At 36.9% G+C, this 25356-nt stretch overlaps 1 protein-coding gene across 1 annotated transcript in view; it reads right to left on the bottom strand.

Moving 5' to 3' along the window:
- LOC141443222 (glutamate decarboxylase-like) overlaps positions 1-19797 on the bottom strand; it is a 40051-nt gene extending 20254 nt beyond the window's left edge. Inside the window, exons 1-3 of the mRNA XM_074108432.1 lie at positions 19512-19797; positions 18508-18589; positions 15989-16064 (exon numbers count right to left, since the gene is read on the bottom strand). Of these exons, the coding sequence (XP_073964533.1) occupies positions 15989-16064; positions 18508-18573 (142 nt within the window). The 5' untranslated portion in view covers positions 18574-18589; positions 19512-19797. The remainder of the gene's footprint in view (positions 1-15988; positions 16065-18507; positions 18590-19511) is intronic.
- Between the last annotated feature and the right edge of the window lie 5559 nt (positions 19798-25356).

Genomic DNA, 25356 nt, shown 5'->3' with positions numbered 1-25356 from the left:
ACCAAACAGATATAAACTTTAACGCCACTCTGGTAAAGCTCTATTTCGAATGCATGTAAATCAACCCTTCGAATACCCACGCGGTCCAAAAGGCCCGGGTAAAGTTTGGATTGCAATTGCACAGCTTGGGAATGTGTAGGGTATACTTAAAAAATGGCGAGACAAATTTATATTTATTATGTATTAAAGTCTGATACATATCTCATGAATAAAAATTAATTGTGGAATATTTGTGAGAAGGAAGAAAACTATTTTCATGTTTATAATTTGTTAAGAGAAGATTTGTGTGAAAGGAAACGTTTGAATAATAGTTCGAAAGAAAAGCTCTAGCTCTAAAAAAAAAGTTCGTTAGTTGAAAAACTTAGATATTTTCGAAATTAATGTGGACGAATTCGAACCCACGAGTCTCTGCTTGAGAAGCCATAGCATAGGTCAAACCACTAGGCCTCCACGGCTTTTTTGATTTCTCTAAAAATATAATTTATATTTGTTAAAAAAGCAACATGGTCACCATTCTCGAGTCATATTGCATTGACATTCTCACAGATGTCTCTGATCTATGCTCTGAATTATTACAAATTATTCTGGCAATAACCTCATAAAAACCCTCTAACTTAACCCTTACTACACAGACTATAACAACTATGCCTGCACGATCCATCTGCAGATGTAAATTTGCTTCATCTTTTTATCAAAAACATTTCTAAAATTGCATGTTAAATTGAAATAACCCTTAAGTTAAAGCAATAGAGTTCCTTTGTGCCGCAGTGATCAGTAAAAATAAATTTGGTTTTATTAATACGAAGGTCTCATATCACAACAATGCTTTTTGATTTTCACTATACGGATACCACGATGTTAATACAGTTGGAAAATTATTTGCCGTTTAAATATAGACTCTAATTGTAAAAGAAATAGTCTGTTTATTTTATGATGTAGCCGCTATGCATAAGATGGTAAACGATGCAGTAGAATCAACCCATTCTGATTTAGACTTAAGAGTAATGGAGCTACAGTTTCGTTTCCTTTTTTACAGTCACCTAGCAGAAATATAGTGCTTGAATTTTGAATTTCACTAAAAGTTGAGGCTATTTTTAGAGTTCCGTAGCTTGAGGGTGCCAGTTAAATCCGGTGTCTGTCAGTTCGTCAGTTCAGTTGACACTTGTGTCATGTAGTCTTGATTCTCAGCCATTTTTAAATAATCTGTCTATTTTAAACATAAAACTACCGTTAACTCATATTTAATTAAATAAACCTGAATAACACGCGTCTTAGATCAAGTTTACCTTGACTTGTTTCAGGCTAATTTTTCGTCGTTTCGTCGTTCGTTCGTTCGGTTGAATTAACCCGGAATATGTCCAGCTAAGGTCGATTTAAGAACTTAATTATCCGGGTATATTGCATGAAATGTTGTTCCCATAGATATCAGGTAAGGAACACACTTTCGTTCGTGAACTAAGAAACTTCATTTTATATATTGTAAGAATGCCTAATATTGATTTATAATTATTTATAACTTTATGTCTTCACGCGTTTCTGGGGTAAAGGGTGCTGAAAACTGTCAAAAAAGTGATCATCCAGGGATTGAGGTACAAAAACCTAAACACGGTTTTTTCGCAAATACGACAATTATACCTTTATGGAACCCTCAACGCTTGCTTCCGATTCACTCTGGCCCTGTATTTCGATGGAACTTGTAAGCTATTGTTGAAGAGGCATTGTAGCCCTCACAGTCCCGAGCTGCCCTTTTGACAGATTGAAACGCGTCTAGGGAAAGTTTGCTCTTGATTAAGATTCTTTGTACGCGAGTTTATTTGTGTTTGCTCATCACTGTGCATGATTCGGCTGCCTTTTTGTGCATGTATCATCATCACCATCATCATTATTATCATATCAGCCGTAGGACAGCCACTGTTGGACATAGGCCTCCCCCGTCATGCTCCGTGTATATGAGGCTTCAAAAATGGATAAGGTTTTTTTATCTCTGTCTCGGATTAATCGTATTGGCATCATCATCCCAATCTATACACGTCCCACTGTCGGACACAGGCCTTCTCAGAATTAGAGGGCTTGGACCATGCAGGTGGTAGGACCTTGTGCAAGGTCCGCCCGGATTGCTACACCATCTTGCTCGCTAATCCTGCGTGAAGCAGCAGTGCTTGCACTGTTGTGTTTCGGCGTGGAGAGTAAGACAGCCGGTGAAATTACTGGCACGTGAGGTATCCCATCTTAGGCCTCTAGGTTGGCAACGCGTCTGCAATACCCCTGGTGTTGCAGATGTTTATGGGCGGTGGTGATCTCTTACCATCAGAAGACCCATTTGCTCGTTTGCCATCCAGTCAAATAAAAATAAATAAAATAAATAAATAATGTATCTGTACTGGACCAGCGTGGGAACTTCGCACACAGCAACTTATTGCCTCGCAGGTATGTAGATGTTTCACACAACTCAAATACTTTGTTTTTATGTATTCAGATAGAAACGCAAACATATGACGACCGGATGGTCAAGTGTGGTTAGAGAACCTGAGTACGAAGCTTGAGGTCCTGGGTTCGATTTCCGGCCGGGGAAGATATATGTATGAATGATAGGAATGTTTGTTTTCGGGTCTTGGATGTTTAATATGTATTTAGTATGTATTTATCTATATAAGTATGTTTATCCGATGCCTAGTACCCATAGTACAAGTTTTGCTTATCTTTTTGGGACTAGGTCAATTAGTGTCAAGTGTTCCATGATATTATTATTATTATTATGTATATTCTTGATCATTTTACCGATGAAACTCAAGTAGCCCTTATTTTCTTTTAACTATTTATAAATGCAGTTCATTAATAGCACTTAGAACGAAACATAAGTATTTTCTAACTGCAGCTATTTGGGGGATCCCGACCCTCAGCGAAATGTTTTAGCCCAAATCCCTTAACCCGCTTACCCGGGCGGCAGTTGAGGGTTAACTGTCAAACGCATGGACAGACACCGGGATGATTTTAGGGGTGGCAAAATATGGGCACAATTGAATTATACTGACTGATGATGGTGATGGTGATGTGATGACCTTTATTGACACTATCATCCCACTAATGCGAAATAAATGCGGAAGTTTGTAAGTATGTTTGTTACCTCATCACGTCTAAACCGCTAAACACATTCAGATGAAATTTGGTATACAGACAGTTTGAATCCTGGAGAAGGACAAAGGATAGTTTTTATCTCGGAAAATTTCAAAGTTCCCGCGGAATAGCGATAAACATGTTCTACGCAAACGGAGTCGCGGGAAACAGGCTGGTTGTGTTTATAAAATTCCGCTGCCGTAAATCACGGTGACCTAGTTTGCCCGCGTGTATACTGCAGCCCAAGCGCTCCCATATTGAGAGGAGACCTGTTTCCTGCAGTGGGACGTAATTAGAGCGAGATGTGATGAGATATTTCAGGATTGAATAAGTATGAAACTTTATTTATTGATATTTACTTATAAATGAGAATATCGATCATTCTAAATCCTTGGTAGACCTTACTGACTTGACCTATGGTTATGCAAGCAGAGGATCGTGGGTTCAAATCCGGGAAATATTTTAAATTTTTCGAAATTACATTTCAAATGCATAACGAGCTTTATAGCGAAGGAAAAAATGGTGAGGAAACTTGCAGAAATCTGCAAAGCAACTCAATGGTGTGTGAAGTTCCCGATCCGTACTGGGTTCGCGTGGGAACTACAAGCTCTTTCATTTTGAGAAAAGCAATAGCACGTTATAGTACAAAATACAAAGAAACTAAAGAAAGCTCCAAACTTAGAACACCCCTAACTAAAAAAAAACTTAATACTCTTGTAATGCCACATCCAACAAGTTAAATACAGATTAAAACAACACCAAAACAATTCTAACCCCTATCTCTGAAACCATAGAGACCAATATCCCGTAAACAGTTCGTGCAAATAGTGAGAAAGCACTTTGCAGTATTTGTCGAGCATCACGTCAAATTCCAGATGTTAAAAGCTACAAATTTATAAAAACCTAGCTATTGCAATTTCAACTTTATTAGTTTCAAATAATGCCACGTCACATGTACAAGATAACTTGGTGAAAGCTCTGTAATACTCAAATTGTTAATATCATTTTTAACGTGTTAGTAATAAGGTTTAAATTTCATTGTAGTATTGGTGATATGAAGTTTGACTCGCTGTAGTTTTATTGTAGCATTTAGTGCTTTGAGATAAGGTTAAGTGCTTTGTGATATGGGCGAAGTAATAGACATACTTAGGTTTTCGACTGACTTAAATCAGATTATCAAATTGTACTTTTAGGGAAAAAAGAAAAATCTAAGATTTTATTATAAAATCCCAAATAAAACAGGAGCCACGTGAGTTTCATTTGTAAATTGAAATGTTAATAAATACAATTCTTTATAACATTCCTTGTCTAAAAAATGGTTTTATTAATACAAAACTTAGAGCAACACGGGCTTCCTACAGAAGGAACAAAATACATAACACAATACAAACACTTCTTGAATGAGACCGCAAATAAGTATGTTTTTCATTTAATTTTTACCAATGAATGCCAAGTGGCTTTTATTTTCTTTTGATTACTTGACTAGACACACACACACACATAACATACATTTTACATATTTTATTTTGCTTTAGAGATGGTAAAAAATTGTCACTACTTAATAAAACTCGTATCTCAAAATGGATAATTTTTTGAGTGAACTTTATGACCTTAGGTCAAGGTTCAATTTTTTTGACGTATTGATTTGAGATACGAGATTTTTTTAAAGTAGTGAAATGTTTCTATTAATTGTGCTAATATGCAGTGACACATCTAGCCAAATACATAGGCGTATCTTAACGGAATTTAGAATAAAAAAATATTCAAAACATTTTTCATAAAATAACAACCACCTAAAACCCCTTAGTAAAAATCTCATAGCAAAATACCAACGCAACTGCACAAAAATGCAATAAGTCGACATAACTTGTTGTTTTAATTAAAGTTAACCCTCCTCGCGCGCGGGCGATTGGTTGCGCTTCACCAGGCCTCTTGTTGCGGGGTAAGCCCGGTACAGGGCCGCCGCAGTGCTTCATCTATATTATTTTTGAAGATTCTAAGTGTACCAACTGTTATTTTTTAAACACATATTTTAGTGCTTTTGAGTTTTTTAGTTTGTGTAGTTGTCATTTCTGAGTCGATGAGTTTATATGATTGAAATACAGTGAACAACTAAACCTTTGTTGTCTTAATGAAATACTAAGAATGTTGTTTTGAATAAAAAAATGTACATCAAGACCGTTTGAAAATAAAAACCAAAGAAACAACATAGAATTGATTTCATATTTTGTTTTAAGTATTACTTTTTCTTACTTTGGTTGTTGTTAATAATTCTCTTAATGTAAGAATAAGAATAAGAATAAGAATAATTTTATTTATCTAAAATGTTTATTTGTATTCATTCAGATTAATTCACAACTATTTCAATATGAAATAAAATTTAATATGATGTAATCTGCCACAAGTGAACGCTCCGTTATAGTCTGTCCCTGTCCCGGCAGCGCCGTGATATATCGCGCCGCAGCTGTGGGAGATATGTCATTAATTAAACTTCGCGAATTCCATACACACAAACGCGACTCAAGTGCGGTAATGTTCACATATTTAACTCCAATTGTTGAAAGTCCGAAAATGTTTTTCATCAAATTTATACCATGATAACCATAAATAATATTAATATGAAATAATAATATTAATATATATATATATATGATATTGTTAATATGAAGCCTTGAGTTTTGAAATAAATATTATTATTATTATTCATGAAGTATTTGTGTCTAACTATAATGAATAATATATTAATTATTACGATAATATTTATAAGTTGCCCCATTGTACAATTATTTTCGTGGTGTCATGTTCGAGCAATGTTTTATTTTAAAATCCAATCCATGAAAGCAATGATTATTTGCCGCATGCATTTGGAACCCTACAACACGCGTAACCCAACACGCACTTGGTATGTTTTCCTTTTCATCTACGGAATCCTAAAAAACCGGCATTCCCAGCTTTTTCCATTGCAATTAATCACACTCGTAACTTTTCCGTCTTATACCCTCACCAAATCCCACTCATTATTTTGAGGCATTAAGCAGCTCCATTGGGGCTCCGTAGGGCTCCATAGGGCTCCGAACTGATGGAGTGAGGCTCACATGGCTTACCGCGCTTTTTTAAAACAGTTAATGTGGAGACGGACTCTAGAAAAGTTAAAGGCGTTGATTGCTTGAAGTTGTTTTAGTTTGTGAGTTAGACACAATTTTCATGCATAGGCCTCTTCGCCTGTTCTATTTTATAACGGTATAATTGTATAGCAGAAAACAACATATTATTATACCAATTGGGCCATGAAATTATATAAAACAGACATCAATCAAAACCCCAACCTCTTTTCCAATATTATTTACATTAAGTAATGACATAATTTAGAAATAAAATATACATCATCTTCGGCCTTTTATACGTCCCACAGTACTAAGTACAAGCCTCCTCCCAGAATAAGAGGCCTTGGATGGTAATTCCCACGCGGACGCAATGCTTGTTAAGAACTTCACATTGAACTGCTGGGCCGGTCTTTGCTAGTTTCCTATTTTTTCCCTCACCAAAAAGCTCACGGTAACTTTCACCAGAAATCAAACAAACAAACAAACACTTCATGAAAAATCAGCTGCTGTTTACAAGCAGCTAAAAATATGGTTAAAAAAGTTTTAAAAGCTGATGCCACTCTGGCGCGCCTGGTCCGGGTAAACCCGGTCATTGCCGGATAGAGCCGGCGGCGGGGGGGTTGATTGATGCACGGTATTGGAGTGTTATGAACAACGGATGATACAGGATGTGTATTGATAGTCTATTCTATAGGGTGAAGGCGGGTCCTTGTTCGAGCGTTTCAAACGCCTCATTTTCGTGGCCACATTTTTTTTAATGTGCTGTAGAATTTGGCGTTAATTCGATTATTTTTTAGGCGTCCTGTACTTCTAAAAGTACTGGATAACCTGGAAACCCTACCTTCCTTCTTCTTTATTTATTCTTCCTTAGAAGCTTGAGCTTATGAAGCTTAAGGTCCCGGGTTCGAACCCCGGCCGGGGCAGATATTTGTATGAATAATACGAATGTTTGTTCTCGGGTCTTGGATGTGTAATCTAATACCTTTAAACGAGCAATTCATGTATAGGTATATATAAATATATTATGTTTCGGGGATCTCGGAAACGGCTCCAACGATTTCGATGAAATTTGGTATGTAAAAGCCAAATTTGTAGAGAGTGAGTTGAAAATGAAGACTCATATGTACCGCACAGACAAAGCTGTCTTGCACGTATGGTCGCAGTTTGAAGTCAATTTCCATTTTATCCTTGATTGTAATACCACCGTCGCGGTGTACGGAACACAAGCAATTAGCTGTAATTAATGGTGATCGCACAAAGCTCGGGAATCGAACCCTCCCGGATTAGCAAGAGGGGTTCCGTCGCCTAATTGATAAGTTTTTAGGGGTCCGAGTTAAGAGAAACCTTTTTAAGGGCGTTTTTTTGTGATTAATTGCAATAATTAAAACTTAACGAAGGTTAACTGGAAGTGAATCACTTTAGAGGATGAGTTCGCCTTTCTACATCTGTTTCTAACTATAATCTGTTTTTTGTTACGCGGTCTATATGTAATAAAGAATACTAGGTACTAATATTATAAATGCAAAAGTTTGTGAGTGAGTACTCTTTCTCGCTGAAACGGCTGGGCGGATTTGGATGAAATTTGGTACGTCGATCATCTGGAATAAAAGATAGGCTACTTTTTATTCCCATATTCCCACGGGATAGGAATAAAATCTCGAAGCAGCCACTGAGCTTAGAGTTATGAAATTTGACATGATGCTTTTAATTTAACGTTAATGAAAACCACGATTTAATTTTCGGGAATTCCCACGGGATTTTTTTAAATCCCGGAATTTCAATTCAGCTTCTGGACCTAATGATTTACGTGTGCAAAGCCGCGGCTAAACACACTAGTAATACTAAAAATATTTTTGAATTTTGGAAACTGTAAACACCCAAGCTTCGTCATGTCTGTTGTCTGTCTGTCATCGTCTGTTGGACATAGGCCTCCCCCATAGACCCGAAATTGCTTCCATCGGACGCTGCCTGCATATATTGTTTGTGTCCCGGATAAAGTTATTTCATTCCATTGAACTCATTTAATAAATGCGAAAGTTTGTAAGCCTGTTTGTTTGTTTGTTTATTTATTTGTTTGTTTGTTACTACATCACGCCTAAACCGCTGAACTAATTGTTGTGAACTGAAAGTATGAGTCCCGGGGAAGGAGATAGGATAGTTTTTTTCCCCCGGAAAGTTGCATATTTCATACTACAGTGAAAACCGAATTCTACACGGACGGGGTCGCGGGTAACGGCTAGTTGAATAATAATTGCTATGTTAAAATATTACCTACTAGCTTAAGCCCGCGACTTCGTCTGCGCGGATCTAGGTTATCGCGCGGTGGCGCCCTCTACCGGAATAAAAGGTATCCTATGTTGATCCTTGGGGTTCAAAATACCTATATACCAAATTTCATCAAAATCGGTTCAGTGGTTTCGACGTGAAAGCGTAACAGACAGACAGACAGACAGACAGACAGAGTTACTTTCGCATTTATTAGTAAGGAGTAGGGATTAAAAAAATTGTTACGACGAATTTTTTGTATATGTTTTTGTACGAGTAGTGGTCTGATTTGTAATTTCAATTTAAAGTCTGAATACCTACTTATATGTGTGAGCGTGTTGCATGCATTAATTTAGATTAAGTAAGTTCTTGTTTTACCTAATGTCGCTGTGCCCCAACAGGGTTGTGTTGGAACTGTATTAATAAATATGTATGTAACATCTTGAAAAATCCATAGTGCAGTAAATGAATTATGAATTATGAACAGCTTTGCTCTACGAAAGTTTCCTCTAGCTTTCTGTCATCGAAAAATTCATGGTAATTTCGCACAAAATTCCGTTAAAGCCTAAAAATCCGATCCCATATGGAACCCACGACCCTCTGCTTGAGCTCAACTAGTCTACCACTGCTTTTGATTTGAAAAATACCTGAATTAATTATAATAAAACGGAGACCCCATTTGAAATAAATAACGTCTACAACCTTAAGCCTCAAATCCCGTAATGCTGCGGACAAACAGACAGTCTATGGTCGTAAAAAAACAATCAGTGTCTATGGGCCGCGGTAAGCCGACAATATATTACTCGGGCATAGACTAGACTACAAGGGGAGACTGGACAAAGTGTTCATTCGTTGAATATGAGGCCATATTTTCTTACGTTTCTGATCTGATCTGACGCTCGAGATCACAATCAAATGGCAGTTTTTGTATGCTAAATCCAGTGTGATCAAAATTCTTGCAACTTGTCTTAGCGTTGTATTTTCCTACTAAGGTGCCCTGTGCAAGGTCCGCCCGGATTGCTACCACTATCTTGCTCGCTAATCCTGCCGTGAAGCAGTGCCTTAGTGTAAGTTTTCGGTTACAAAATACGTCTCGATCGCGTTCGCGTTAAAATCTCAATTTATATGGAAACACGAACAGCGCCTCTAGCGGAACGTTTGCGTTTAATGCGAACGCGATCGAGACGTATTTTGTGACCGAAAATTACACTAAAGGCACAGCAGTGTTTGCACTGTTGTGTTTCGGCGTGGAAAGTAAGACAGCCGGTGAAATTACTGGCACTTGAGGTATCCCATCTTAGGCCTATAGGTTGGCAACGCATCTGCAATACCCCTCGTGTTGCAGATGTTTATGGACGGTGGTGATCTCTTACCATCAGGAGACCCACTTGCTCGTTTGCCATCCAGTCGAATAAATAATAATAATAAATAAATTTCGTAATTGGACAAAAATCCCGTGGGGATTGCCAAAAGTTACACAGTCGATTCCATTAAGTTATAAAAACACCCAAATCTCTTGTCTCCAAACCCAGCGGTTAAAATTTTGGGATTTTTATCTCGATGCCATTTGAATATTGAGATAAAAAGAGGCTACGTGTTATTTTCAGCTATCTACATACCAAATTTAATGCATCAAATTTCATCCATCCACCCATTTTAACACAAAGAAGTAACATCACTTACATACACACCCACACACAAACAAACCCAGACACAAATTCACAAATTTTCACATTAGCACACTCAAACTTCCACATTTAATATAAAATGAGTAGAAAAAAAATTGAGGCTGTCCAGTTATTATTTACTAGCTTTTTAATACACTCGTAGGCATAAACAACACCACAGTGTCCGATCTAATCCATATTCATCTCTGCCCCCCCTCCTCGGGGCAGTAAGTGAAATGCACATTACGTCGCCTCACGTTTGCCGCGTCGTTGCTCGCATTTTACTCCGGATTACTGCTGAGAGTCGTTCAGATAACTAAGGGGTTTGAGGGTTTTGTAGTTAGGGATCAGTGCCATCTAGGCTTCGACAGGCGGCGGTATTGAAGCGACGGTACTGCGGGGAGATTAAGACAGTAAAGTAGCATTCTGATATTGGTGACTGCGACGGCGACCGCGACCGACGACCGCGGACCTACTGCGACCAGCAACCACAACTTTTCGGTCGGAGAAATAAAAGGCGTGTGGTTACAAAATAAAAATATATACAAAAGAAAAATATATACAATTATTTCATTCACACTGCTCTTGTAGATAAATTTTAAAAAAACACTGGCCTGAGACTTGTAGGACAGGTAGAGAAACAGGGCAGGGTGTTGAGGTAGCCTCGAAGCATCCAGTCGCGCCGGCGATCTGCTCCGAGGCAGCAGAACGGAGAGGAAGTGGAGATGAAGATTTGAATTCAGCAGGAAAAAGGAAGGGCTGGTATAAAACACTCTGCTTTACTGCTTGCTTGCAGCACCCATCCAAGTCTCGTTATATAGTGTCGGACCAGCGAAACAAAGCTAATCGAGACTTGGATTAGGTTTAACAAAATATAAACAAGAATAAATGTTACAAACAGAGCAAATAATATTTACAATACCTGCAATAGTAGCAGCCCTTATATCACAAGTAAAAGTCAGTCAGTCAGTCACAAAGTGAAAAGTATTAATTATTTCTATAAATAATCAAATTTCGGCTTACGCCTTCGGCCTTGCCAAATAGTAGAGCCAATCACGAAAAAAGAACAAAAGTGTATCAATAATTTAGAATTTAGAATTTTGTTCTTCTGTAAGCGGCCATTGCGCACCGCGGAGGTTTACCATGTTACACCGTGACCCAACTGCGACCAGCAACCACTACCGTTCACCGTATAATATTCGGATTGCAATTTGATACCACAAACATTCGCACTATCAGTTCGGGTAACTCGAGAGGCGTGTTATCTGCATCCGCTAGATGGCGTCGGAACCGGAAACGTGCGCGGGTGCGGGAAATTACAGAGGGGGGGGGGGGCTGACGAGAATCATCGAGGGGTGTTTGTAGACTAGATCGACGGTCACACGGCATTCTGGAGTCAGTACAAAAGTCAAAGTCAAAATATCTTTATTCAATTAAGGCTATCAAACAAGCACTTATGAATGTCAAAAAACTCTCTGTCCGGCAAGAAACACAAGGGTGATTCTAATAAAAGTGGCATTATAATCTGCCAATGAGTTTTTGAATACAAAGTACATTAAATATACGTTTTTCAGAAAAAATAAAAATTGACATATGTAAACATAGACCTTTTACACCGAGGCCAGGCCATTTTATTTATTTAACCTTATTACTTTAAAAAATAAATAAATGTAAGTACCGATTTTCACTGTAGTCTGTCTTGTCCAAAAGGGACATGCTCCCGGTTTTAGGCCTGTGAATTATTTGTGTACTATTTCACAAATTATATTTTATAATATATTGCAAATACAATAATACGATATTCATTTAATAATAATACGGTCCTAAATAAATCATTTTTATACATCAATATTCAGACTCAAAGTTTGTCCAGCGATTTTTTCACTGTAGTCTGTGTGTTCGCATTGTTGGGTCTCACTAACACACGGAGAATGATAGACACACCTTAATCATCGGTAAACATTCGGCCAATATCTGGCTCGCCGCCGTACGGAACGGTTAGAGACCTTCTGTCATAGTTTTGTGGCGATTAGTGATCGAAGGCGGCAAACTGGAGTTTGTAACGGGTATGTTAACTTTACATTGTCTCGATTATTTTATGTTATTTATATGGGACGTTATTAGATAATCATTTTGATGTGATATTATGACGTATTTACTTACGTTATTAAGAGTGGCACATTCATATTTTTGACGGTTTTAGAGTAAATGTCTTTTGAATCCACTTTTCACTTTAATCAGTGTCACTTTAATCTGTAACTGAAGCACAGACTAAAGTGACTCATGGCAGAAAAAAGTGAACTATAAATTATTTTATTTAAAAATTGCATATAATTTCTAAGAATAACTTTATGGACTTTTTTTTAAGTAGTACTAACAGTGTTGTACCAAAGTAAATGTAGAGAATTGCTTTTTATTAAACTAAACACTTATAATTTCACTTTGTGTGTCTGTTTATCTATCCGCACTAGATCCATTAGTACTATAGCTGTAATTTTGCGTAAATATAGCTTTTGCAAATTTTTTTTGGTGCCCCCCCCCTCCCCCCTCTAAAAGTGAAACTATTGGCTTGAAAATTAAAAAAAACAATCATGGTGATCCTGTTTATAACAAAAAATTTTACAGTTAGTAAAAATTCATTCGTATAAAATAGTGGTGTCGTTACTTGTTTAAAACGAACTTTTTCGTGTTATTTTGCCTAGGTACGTTCTTTTTTGGCCAGTTTTTACTATCTGATGTCATTCATTTCATCGGAGGGACTGATTTGATTGCATTGTATTGTAATTAATTCGTAATATTTTAGGGTCGACATGTAATGGGGAAACCAAAAACTAAACAAAAGTCAAGAGAAGAGAGGTTAGCATGAAAAAGGGAGAACGAAAAGAAAAGATACGAAAAAATAAAAAGAAATCCAGAACTCTATGCTGAGTTCCAAAGGAAACATAAAGAACAATATCAGGGAAGAAAACAGGAAGGAAAAATAAAAAATATACATGATTTAGCAAATGTTTTTTGTTTTACGGCTCCATTTTAAAAAGACGTAAAACAAAAAACATTTGTTTAAGTGGTAGGAGTTTAGGGTTAAAAGGATGCTAGTAAATTACAAATAACCCTGTATAAAATATGTATAATTTTGAAATAATTTTATTTTCTTATATATCCCTCCAAGAGACTCATAATTTTTTAAGAAATTACATTTAGGGGCTGTTTCACCATCCATTGATTAGCGTTAATCGACGGTTAAATGTGATGCCGTCTCCGTCTATTCGAACAAAACAAATAGAGACGGCATCACACCTAACCGCCAGTTCACACTAATCAATGGATGGTGAAACAGCCCCTTAAACTTATGATACATTTCTTTTCATTTTTGATATAATTCTCTTTAACCTGGTAACTTTTCACTACTAGCCTGTCTAATTTAACTTTAGCCTGCTTCATCAATATTTCAAGAACCCATAACTCTTAAGTTTTTAGGAATACTTTGTTCCCTTTAACATATTTGTAACAAATGAAATACCAAGAAACTGTTTTTATGCAAAAAAAGTAAAAAAACATTTATATATTTTTTTAAATTAACTTTAGCCTGCCATGCCACTTTTATTAGAATCAGCCACAACGAGGTATATTTTTTTAAACAGATTTACAATATTATTAAATGATATCTATTCATCACAAGTATTTAACACAATTTTATTTTTAACACAGTAGGTTCGCTATTTGAAGGGATCGCTAATGCGGATCGGAATTATTTCCAAATATCCCTGTCCATGATATAATCATTAACTCTATAATACGCCTTTGATATTAATGTCTTCTTGACAATAGATCTGAATTTTGTATCTGGTTCATTTATAATATTTTTTGGAATTTTATTATAAAAACGTATGCAATACAATACATCAGTACATCATTCTGGTTTTCTGTCATTCACATTGGAGGGCGTTTTGAAAATAAACCCTTTCTTATTTTTTGAAATTTTTAAATAAATATGGTTTTTCCAACTCAGAATCAAGAGCACCATCGATTCCGATCGTTTAAAAAAAGTGTCCCCATTTTTTCATATAAAATTTTATGAGCCAGTTTTGTCACGCCCATACTGAGTGTATGAAAAGTACGTCGCAAAACGAACATTTTTTTGGGACATTTTTTAAAATTATCGGAATCGATTATGCTCTTGATTCTGAGTAGGAAAAGCCATATTTTTACAAAAAGAAAGAGTAACACCACTTTTTTTTAATTATAATTGATGAATATGATTGAAAACGTTTCATATTCATCAGTTTGGGCTACAGATGTGCAAGTTGCGGAATGTCTCCAAAAAGTCTCCAAAAAGTCGGAAAGTTCTCGGATATTTCTGTAAATTTTCACAAGGGGAACACCCAAATACTCCGAAATATTTTCAAAACTCCGATTTTCACAATTCCTAAGACATGTAATTCCGATTACTTAAAAACACGAAATTTGTTTTTCCGAGTTTCAAAATATCGATTTTTTTTATATCCGATTTTTAAAACTCCGAAGAATGAAAAACACGAAATGTTATTGGCCCGAAGTACAGTATTCCGATTATTAAATTTCCGAAATGACATTGCTAATTCGGAAATATGACATTCGGCAAAATAAACTTCGTGGTTTTAATAATTGGAATCTTGAATTTCGAATCTCGAATTAATATCAATCAATTTAGGTAAATTAACCCGCATAGGTTAGGTTAGGTTGGATAGGTCTTTAAAACCATTGCGGGGTTGCTAAGACAATTTTTCTATTCAGTGATTTGTTTGCGAAATATTCAACTTTAAAGTGCACATTTTCATTGAAATGGAGCGTCCCCCCCCTCTTAAAATTCTAAAGTGTTGGGTGCACGCTCTTGGCCGGTTTTTTTATTATTTATATTTGGGTTTTCTTCCGCGTACCTTGATTTTAGTGAAGCCATAGGTACGAATACCTACTAATACTCTTTGAGAGAAGCTCGATATTCCGGCACAGTTGCATGCGCCATGAGAATTGCGGGTATGATGGTATGTCAGTCAGAAAAATAAATCGGACGTAACCGATCTACCCTCTCCCTAACAAGTTGCCCACTACTACTGGAACTCGACCATCCATCAAAACACGAAAAACAGGATCGTAGAAAGTAAACCTATGTTACCCCTAATTTAAAGCGACCGAAATCGCGGTCTATAGCTTTTAAAGTGATACAACAACTGGAAAATAAAACGAACGACGTGAAAATCATCAATTGAAAAATAAGCAAGACTTGAGCGACTGAAGATAGTATTCCATCTCTTTCTAGAAAAATTTAATTTAATATCGACTTTCTACGTCGTCTATATCCAATAGTCTATCGTTGTTTTTTATTATGCGAAGACGGGGTGGGTTGCTAGTCCCGCTAGCATTAAGTATAAATGCGAAAGTTTGTAAGTCTGTTTGTTTGTTACCTCATTACATCTAAACCGCTGAACCGATTTTGATGAAATTCAGTATACAGATAATTTGAGTCCCGAGGAAGGACATGGAATAGTTTTTATCCCGGGAAATTGCATAGTTCCCGCGGGATAGCTATTAACGAATTATACGCGAACGGAGTCGCGGGCAACAGGCTAGTTACATATAAAATTATTTGGTTCATCACTCTTGGTTGATAGTAAAGATGATTACTTTAAGTAAGTTTAAAGCTGACCATTGTCTCTAAATTTGTATTTTATTTAATAAGTACCTACCTCGCTACGCTCACATCGTAACTCACATCACTCGCCTATTTTACCCCTCCCTGTTATACAACTATTGCATAGAATAGTACTAGTTCGACACACACTTATTATTATTATTACTTACAGTCATAGTAAAGGTTCCCGACGGATGAGGTCAGTTTGGGTGTGCCCTGGCCGGATAAAGCTGCCATTCTGTCGCCCTGGACAACCAAAAACACTAATTAGACAAATGTTCAGTTCGACGTACAGCCGAGGACAAAGACACCTTTATACTTTAGTACCTTGTCGCTGTCACTTCATGTTTGAACTTATGCATAAAATTGTCAGAAAGCAAAAGCACATTAATGTAGAGGCCGGCAACCCCATGTTCCAACCGAGGCTTGTACGAGTATAGTCCTTTTCTCAAACATGACATGAAATAAAATAAAATAACAAGAAATCAAGTTGGCGGGCGCTAGTCTGGTCGCCTTGTTGTGCTTGTCTGCTGGCGCGAGCCGCAGCTCACTTCACAAACAAAAGACGGTCGCATTGCCGGCCAGCGGCCTGCAAAGTTGTATAAAATCTCTTTACAGGCCGCTAGAGGGACCGCGCGCCGGCAGCCGGGCCCCAGCGCCTGCAGCGCGATACTTCCCGGCCTATTATTTGTAACGTAACGTCAATATTTCATGTCATGTTTGAGAAAAGATATTTTTAACCTAGACTGTACAATATATAACTAGTATACCCTCTGGATTAGAACGACTGGATGAATAGAACGTCTTGATATGGAAATTTCTAACATTATGTAGGTACAGTCACCAGCACCAATATAACTCTATTTCTAGGGCCGGACGGACGTGTCAGATACTTTTGCACGCTCCGCTGTGGCATATATTAATGCTGGTGACTGTACAAAGTGAAACACCACAGTATTAACGGAGAAAAGACTAATTTATTTTTAGACTGATATAACTACACTAGATATGATTTTACAGGAAACGAAAAAAAAACTAAATGTTTTTTTACATACTAGTTATTATTATTAATTACATACTGCCCAATAGCAGGCATAGCAGCGACTTGGGTGATATTTGTAAAAGTTAGTTTTAATTCTATTCTTATTTCTTTCTGTTAATTATTGTATATATATTGCGTGTTATTAATTAAATAAATTTATCAGTACTCATTAGGCACAAAAAAAATTATAAGATAAATATTATATATTTCATTTCATTAGAGATAAATATTTTATAGGTGATTTTAGTAATTGCCAAAAGTTCAGATATATACCATTAAACATTTCAAAGACCAGTATTTTTTGAAAAAAATAGTATAATAGGTTCGTCACTTCATGCAAACGAACGAAACGTTTATACCACAATATATATAATGTCATCTCATCTTATCTTATATAATACCAGTGGATTTGATTAGGTTACTTTAATAGCAATTCTGAAGAAAATATTCTTTGAACTGCGGAAGATATTAATGTATTCAGAGAAGAAATAATTATGACAATCAATACATTAAAACTTTTAACCATTATGCGAGCTGATATGGAGCCATCAAACTCAAACTCTTTATAGCGTTATCGCATCTTTAATGCCGTCTCCGTCTGTTTTGTCCAAAAAAAGAGACAACATCACACTGTCACAAAATTTATGAATGGATGTTGAATCAGACCCTTAGTGAAATAACTCACTAGTACATTTTTACCAACGTTTTTGCTTATATTACATATTTTACACAGCTACGTACTATTTTCCTGGCGTAGCTATAATGCTACGAGACCTGCTACGCCGTAGCAGTCAAGTTCACGTAGCACGGTTACGAAAATGAAAACATGCAGTTTTTTAACCAACTTCAAAGTCAAAGTTAAAGTCAAAATACACTTCGAAGATGAAGAGAACTTCAATATTAGGAATAATATTAAATTAAATAAAGCATTAATTATATTTCAATACTTGGAGATAGCAGTTCACACATGCTTTCAAGATACATAAATATCTTATTAAAATCTTGATAGAAGTACTTAGTAGTTGTTGTCATTGGAATAGGAATAGACTGACTACACATTTGGAAAAAAATATTGGCAATTTAATAAATCTTCATTATAACTGTTTTAAGTATGATTCGCTAACTGTATTTCTGTGGAAATCTGTTATTGGCTTTCTGTTTCGTACCTAAGTCCTATTATAATGTACTATATTGCTGTTGATGCCCAAAAAAAAAAAATCTTTGTTTTTTTACTCAGTATCAAAATTAAATTTCAAGTCAAAATTAATTATTTATTTAATTAATTTTGGAGTTATGTCCTCATTATTGCTAAAAATGTCGCTAATCCGTCCAATTTCTGCTCATAAATGATATAATCGTCTAATGTAACCGTGTCATGACACAAGTACCTATTGTAGATGCGTCGAAAGATCGGGGGCTCAATAAAAATATTAATTGTGTACATTCCGTAGAAAATGGCTGGTTTATCCAATCACAGAGTAAAGAAATTAAACATTTTGAAGCACATGCGACTTTCATCAATTAATTATTAGTAAAAAAAAATAGTTATTTTACTATTCATCTGTAACTACGACACTCAAGATGACAAACATGCAAAGCCAAATAAAAACAAGATGGCGGCCGCAAAATGTGGAAATATGAACGAACCAATTGTATATGTTCAGCTATTTGCTTGCAGTATGACAAAAACCCGTCCAGTGTTATCTTTGACATTTCTTTTTATTCTATTCTGCAAAAAGAAAAACGGGTGTTAAATATGCAAGGAAAAGGGCTTTAAAAATGCATTTTATTATTTTTATAACTGTAACTGGCTGAAAGGGTTGTATTCACGCCGCGCGTAGGTAACGAGGGCTATCGCTTTTTGTGTCACTAGATGGCGCACTGTTGCGTGAGGTTTTTAAGTATGGCTTTCAAAGTCTGTTATTACGGGCGTGAAAACAAAGTTTAGATTAAAATCATATTTAATACACCTTAAAACCGTACCATAAAAATATCGAGCATGCCACAGTGTTGCATAGTCCCCGTTTTGTTCGGAAAAAAGGGAGGAAAAGGTTTCCGAAAGACAAAACTGTCTCAAAGCACAGACATTCATTGCCCCGGAACGCATATTTGCCATAATTAATTTCAGATATTGCAAAATATTCACAAAATTATTCTAATTATAAATAAACCCGCGTAGCTCACCCAAAAGCTATGAGATTTGGCATTTCGGAGACCTCACGCTACACTAGCGCCTCTAGTGGCGAATTCATACGCGATAGCCCTCATTTTCAAAGTTAGACTGATTCAAAATGGCGCATGTACGAGGACTTTTTAACAAATATTTTTACAACATTATTCTGATGCTAAAAAGACGATCGATAGAACATGGAAGTAACTAAGTTTATTAAACTGGCTTGATATTTACCTACTATAAAAATCTAGATCTAGGTATAGGTATTCTAATAGGTACAGCACAGACGTTTCTGCGCATGCCTGGGAAAATCTATACCGAAAGGGCAGAGGTCCTGGCTGGCAGTATTACATGTAAATTGTATATAAGTGTATATACAGTATATTTAGAATAGAAAATGAGAAATCAGACAAAACTCTACAGCTACAGTGACAAAAAATCTAAAACATTTTTAAAATAATATGCTACATATACGAACCTTTGTTGAAGTGTCGCTTATTAGATAATTTAGTTTGAATTTATTATTTAATATATTTACTTATTTAAATTATTTAATTAGTTTAAGCAAGCACTACTTGTACGATATATTTTTGGTTGAGAAACAAATAACTATGTGGCAAAAGGGATCGTTTATGTAATTGTAAATATATAATATATTTTCGCGTAATTTCGATTTTTTATATATGTTTTTCATATATGGAAGATGGTAGTTGGATTTTTAGAATTGACGACAGCACCCGGCCTGGTTCTGGAGGAGACTGGAAGCTGACTGGGGTACCGTGGTAGTTCGAAGGTCTCCAGGGGTAGAGGGTCGCGCCTGCGCGGAGTGGGAGGTCGTGGTAAAAGGGGGATGGGGGGTGGTCAGAAACAGGTCACCCTTGGGCTTGAAGATCGATATCGAGCTTCGTTGGTTCGAAAGACTAAAGTTAGATAGATAATGGCTTTTTGGATGTAGTCTTAGAAAGTACAAATTATCGATATTCCTATTTTTTTAATACTCTTTTTATATGATCTGTGCTGTATATTGTACTATTTTATCTTATATTGTTTATATTGGTGTCTTGTATTGTTTGTACTGTTGGCAATTAAATATTTTCTTTCTTTTCTTTCTTTCTTTCTTGGAAAGCCAGCTTAAGAGACTTTTCACACAGCCCAGCTTCATTGGAAACAGCTCAGATGAAAACACATCCTCGCACATTTCTGGTAGAAATGCAGCCTAATGACACAACATGAAATCCAAATTTGAAAAATAAACTTTGTACTAAACAAAATTTGGTTTAGTTTTAAAATGAGAATGTTTCGAATTGTGCCAGTTTCATTATAAACGCGCGGTGCGTGAAGCCGTGGACAAAGGCTAGGGCGGAGTAATTCGCAGACACTTAGGTATATTTCACGCCCGTTTTACTTCTATCTTCACCTTTGACCTTTACCAACTCCTAAAGCTAATGGCAGTTTCCAAATCAGAGGCGAAGCTTTGTTCCACTTTGAAAATGTAACGCTCCCACTCCGTGCCATGGTAAGACAGACCCACCGTACCTCCCGGCAGACCGTTGTATTTAAAACTATAGTTTACCCGCGGCTTCGCACGCGTAAACTATTCGATCTGGTAGTTAGAATTGAAATTCCGGGTTTTTACAAAATTCCCCTGGGAATTCCAAAATGTTATATCGTGGTCTTCATTGAGGTTGTGTTAAGAACAACTGTCCAAAATTTTATTACTCTAAGCTCAGCGGTTGAAATTTCAAGATTTGATCCTTATCCCGTGGGAATATCGGGATAAAAAGTACCCTATGTGTTATTCCAGACGTGCAGCTACCTACATACCACATGACTCTAAGCCTAGCGCTTGTTATTTCAAGATTTTATCCCTATCCCGTGGGAATATCGGGATAAAAAGTAGCCTACGTGTTATTCCAGATATCCAGCTATCTACATACCAAATTTCATCCGAATCCGTCTAGTAGTTTTAGCGTGAAAGAGCAACAAACATACACACGCACACACACACAAACTTTTGCATTTATAATATTAGTAGGATAATAGAAAGGTAAGACAAGTCGCAAGAATTTTGATCACACTGGATTTAGCATCAATAATTGTCTTTAGTTCTCTTAAAAAAATAACCCTAAGAATCATCTCTTTTAATAATAATTGCCGAAATGGTAATGAGGAGGAAAATGCCGAAAAAACGCTAAATATTATTTTTAGACGTCCTTTACTTCGTCTAGATAACCTGGCAACAACAAAATCTTCTATGTCAACAAAAACGCACGTGAACTCCGATCAACGATTAGTACCACGTGAAGCAAATAAGATAAACGCTCGAATGACTCATCGCGTGAAGCCGCGGCCAAAAGCTAGTGCGGAATAATTCGCAGACACTTGCACGCCCATTTCCCTTTTATCACCTTTAACCTTTATCAACTCCTGGAGCTAATGGCAGCTTCCAAATCAGAGGCGAAGCTTTGTTCCCTTACAGAAATGATTTGTTCCATGCGGAAAGGTCAGCTGGCTTTGGGCGGAAATGTCACACGCCTACGCTGTGCCATGATGAGATGCCTGCGCCAAGCTCGAAGGAGGGGGACCGTTGAATCGCTGACAAACATAGAATCGATTATCGCTTCGATTCGATTATCGAGTATTATTAGTATATTTCTGTGTATTCAAAATCAAAATCAAAATGTATTTATTCAATTTAGGCTATAACAAGCACTTATGAATGTCAAAAACAAAATCTACCACCGGTTCGGAAAAACCTCTGTTGAGAAGAATCCGGCAAGAAACTCAACGAGGTATATTTTTTTAAACAGATTTACAATATTATTAAATGATATGTATACATCACAAGTATTTAACACAACTTTATTTTTAACACAGTAGGTTCGCTATTTGAAGGGATCGCTAATGCGGATCGGAATTATTTCCAAATATCCCTGTCCATGATATAATCTTTAACTTTATAAGACGCCTCAGGTATTAATATATTCATATGTACATTCATTACAGACGACCAGATGGCCTAGTGGTTAGAGAACCTGACTACGAAGCTTGAGGTCCCGGGTTCGATTCCCGTGTCGGGGCAGATATTAGTATGAAAAATACGGATGTTTGTTCTCGGGTCTTGGGTGTTTAATATGTATTTAAGTATGTATCTATCTATATAATTATATTTATCCGTTGCTTAGTACCCATAACACAAGCTTTGCTAAGCTTACTTTGGGACTAGGTCAATTGGTGTGAATTGTCCCGTGATATTTATTTATTTATTATTACATTTCAAGAAATTCGTTACACTATATATATCAGAACATGAGATTTTTCATAAATATAAGAGCGCCACCTTTTTAATAAATTCGAAACACATAACGAGCTAAAATTATCAGAGAGCATAATGACGACGATCCGACCGATTTTGGCCATGGCGACCACCTCGACTCCTAGTTAGTTATTTGGCGCTCATGCGCTCTAAGATGGCTTACATAGCCTATCTTAGCTGTGAACGTACGTCCGCACTGTCGGCACGTAAGCACACCGTCCACTAAGATTGGTTTTTTGGAATCTTTTTGTATTTTTTATTTCAATTCCAAATTTTTACTTTTACGGTCATCCCGTAAAACCGAAATTGAAAATACAAACTGAAATATAGATGCACAGAAAAAACAGAAAAATAAGACCATCACTGGGAATCGAACCCAGGTCCTCGGTAATCCGTACCGCGTGCTATACCGCTACACCACTGATGGTCAACGGTACCGACACGAATTTCCCTATGCACCTAATATCTCAGCTTGTGTTTCTTACTTAGTCACTTAAGCAGCGACGCTAGCGACATCTATGCCGTAAGCCCTCAAACTTTTTCGGCATTCCTTTGGAACTAACCGCTCACCCGGACAAGAGATATCGTTTCTAAGCAATCAAATTAAGATAATGGACCTGGGTTCGATTCCCAGTGATGGTCTTATTTTTCTGTTTTTTCTGTGCATCTATATTTCAGTTTGTATCTTCAATTTCACACCGTCCACGTCATAATAATAAATGGCAGCAGGTGGCCGAGACTTATGCTCGTCGCGCTTAGCATCGAGGTCGGCTTTACGCTGTTCCTCAAACTGGCGAACTTGCCTCTGCACTCTCCTGCGCCACTCAAGCCGCTGTGCCGCCAAATCTTCCCATAGCGATGACTCGATGCGACTCCTTTTCATATGTTGTATATGCACATCTTTGAACCGAAGGAGCTGACCGCCGTGATTTCGTTTACCCTCCTCCAATTCCGAATAGAAGATGCGCATAATATTAGCTAAAGGAAAAAGTTTGTCTCAATAAAACTTTTTTTTTATTAGCCTATTTTTGTGTCCCACTGCTGGGCAAAGGCCTCTCCTCTCTTGCTCCACTCCTGCCTATCAAAGGCGAGCTCCCGCCATCCCACATTATAGGCATCTAAGTCGTCCCTCCATCTCCTCTTCGGTCTGCCTCTATTACGGTATCCGTCACTAGGGACCCATTCCGTAACAATTTTGGCCCAACGTTCTGGGTTCATTCGACAGACATGTCCAGCCCAGTCCCACTTCAACTTGGCCGTCTTTATGCCCACGTCAGCACCAATAAAACTTTATTAAGTAAAATTGTGCTAACCGATGATTTGACCAAATTAACAGAATGCGATATGTAAATACGCTAAAGATTGGTTTGAGAAAATAAACTACCTATACTACCTACGGTAAGTATCTAGGGAAATGAAATTTGGCAAAAATATTTTGCTCAAAGGACAGTAAATTATATGCTCAGCCTATTTCATTACTTATTTTTTCAACGGACGGAGGTTTTCAAAAAAGGAGATTTTCAATTCGACTGTTTTTTTTTAATTTCAATCATTAAAATTAAAAAAAAGTGGAAAAGGCTCCCCATACAAGAAACGTCTTTTTCTATGTTTCAGCTGATCTGAAAACTGTACCCGTCGTGTATAAGTATCGTTCTATTTATTTTTTATTTTATTTATTTAAAATAGGTGCTCATATCCCAACTTCCAAATCAGAGGCAAAGCTTTGAGCTTTGTCCGCCATTAGTTGACAGAAAGGTCAGCTGGCTTTGGGTGAGAATATCACACGCCCTCGCCGCTCGCGGGGCAGTAACACTGGCCTGCGCACGACTAAATTTTACTACAACTACAACCGGGAATTAAACGCGAAAAATTATGTCTAAAACTCTATTTATTTCCCATTCTAATATTAAGCTATAATTCCTTGTAATTGTGACCCAAGTGTATGTCCTGTAGTCCTATTTTGTAAATATTGGGCAAGGCGATGGGGATAGGGTGCTATGAACGCTTCGCCACTGGTGGTTAGAGAACCTGACTACGAAGCTTAAGGTCCCGGGTTCGATTCCTGGCCGGAGCAGGTATTTGTATGAATAATACGAATGTTGGGTCTTGGATGTTTAATATATGTATTAAAGTATGTATTTATCTATATACGAGTAAGTATAGGTACTTATCCGTTGCCTAGTATTTATACATCACAAGTATTTGACACAACTTTATTTTTAACACAGTAGGTTCGCTATTTGAAGGGATCGCTAATGCGGATCGGAATTATTTCCAAATATCCCTGTCCATGATATAATCATTAACTTTATAATACGCCTTTGATATTAATGTCTTCTTGACAATAGATCTGAATTTTGTATCCGATTCATTTGTAATATTTTTTGGATTTTTATTATAAAAACGTATGCAATTTCCCAGAAACGACTTTTTGGTTTTAGCCAGTCTGTAAGATGGAACTTTAAGCTTCCCTGTGTTTCTAGTAGCCTTTGGCTTATCGACGTTAGTGGGAAAATCACATATGTTCTTCCTTACATACATGATTATTCCAAAAACATAAAGCGACGGCAGGGTTAGAATACCAGTTTCCTTAAAAAAAGATCTTAAAGATTCACGCGTCTTCAAATTAATTGCTCATTTTGGCTAGGGAACCCTAAAAAGGTGCTAAGTACAAAGGTGGACTTGTCCCTGAAGTAAGAAGTAGGTAAGTAAGACTTGTGTCTGCCGGTCAACCTGTGAGTGTAAGAGCAATTAAAGGATCAATATATAGCAACAAACGATATGTCCACAATCTGAATACCCAACCCTGTAATCGCCCCTTACGAATAGAGGGGGATGGGGGTGGGTGGATGACGTCACGGGCACCACGCCCAGTCGGTCGATACGGTAGTCTTTATGTAGGTACGGTATGTCGTGGTGAGCGGAACATGGCAGCTGGGACACATATTTAGGGTACGATTCCGTAAAGTGGATGGGAGATGGTAGATGCAACTGATAAAAAACTTTT

This window comes from Choristoneura fumiferana, chromosome 27 (assembly GCF_025370935.1).
Source record: "Choristoneura fumiferana chromosome 27, NRCan_CFum_1, whole genome shotgun sequence".
Taxonomy (NCBI): domain Eukaryota; kingdom Metazoa; phylum Arthropoda; class Insecta; order Lepidoptera; family Tortricidae; genus Choristoneura; species Choristoneura fumiferana.
The sequence above is the reverse complement of the archived record's forward strand: the minus strand, read 5'-3'. Positions and strand labels throughout refer to the sequence as shown.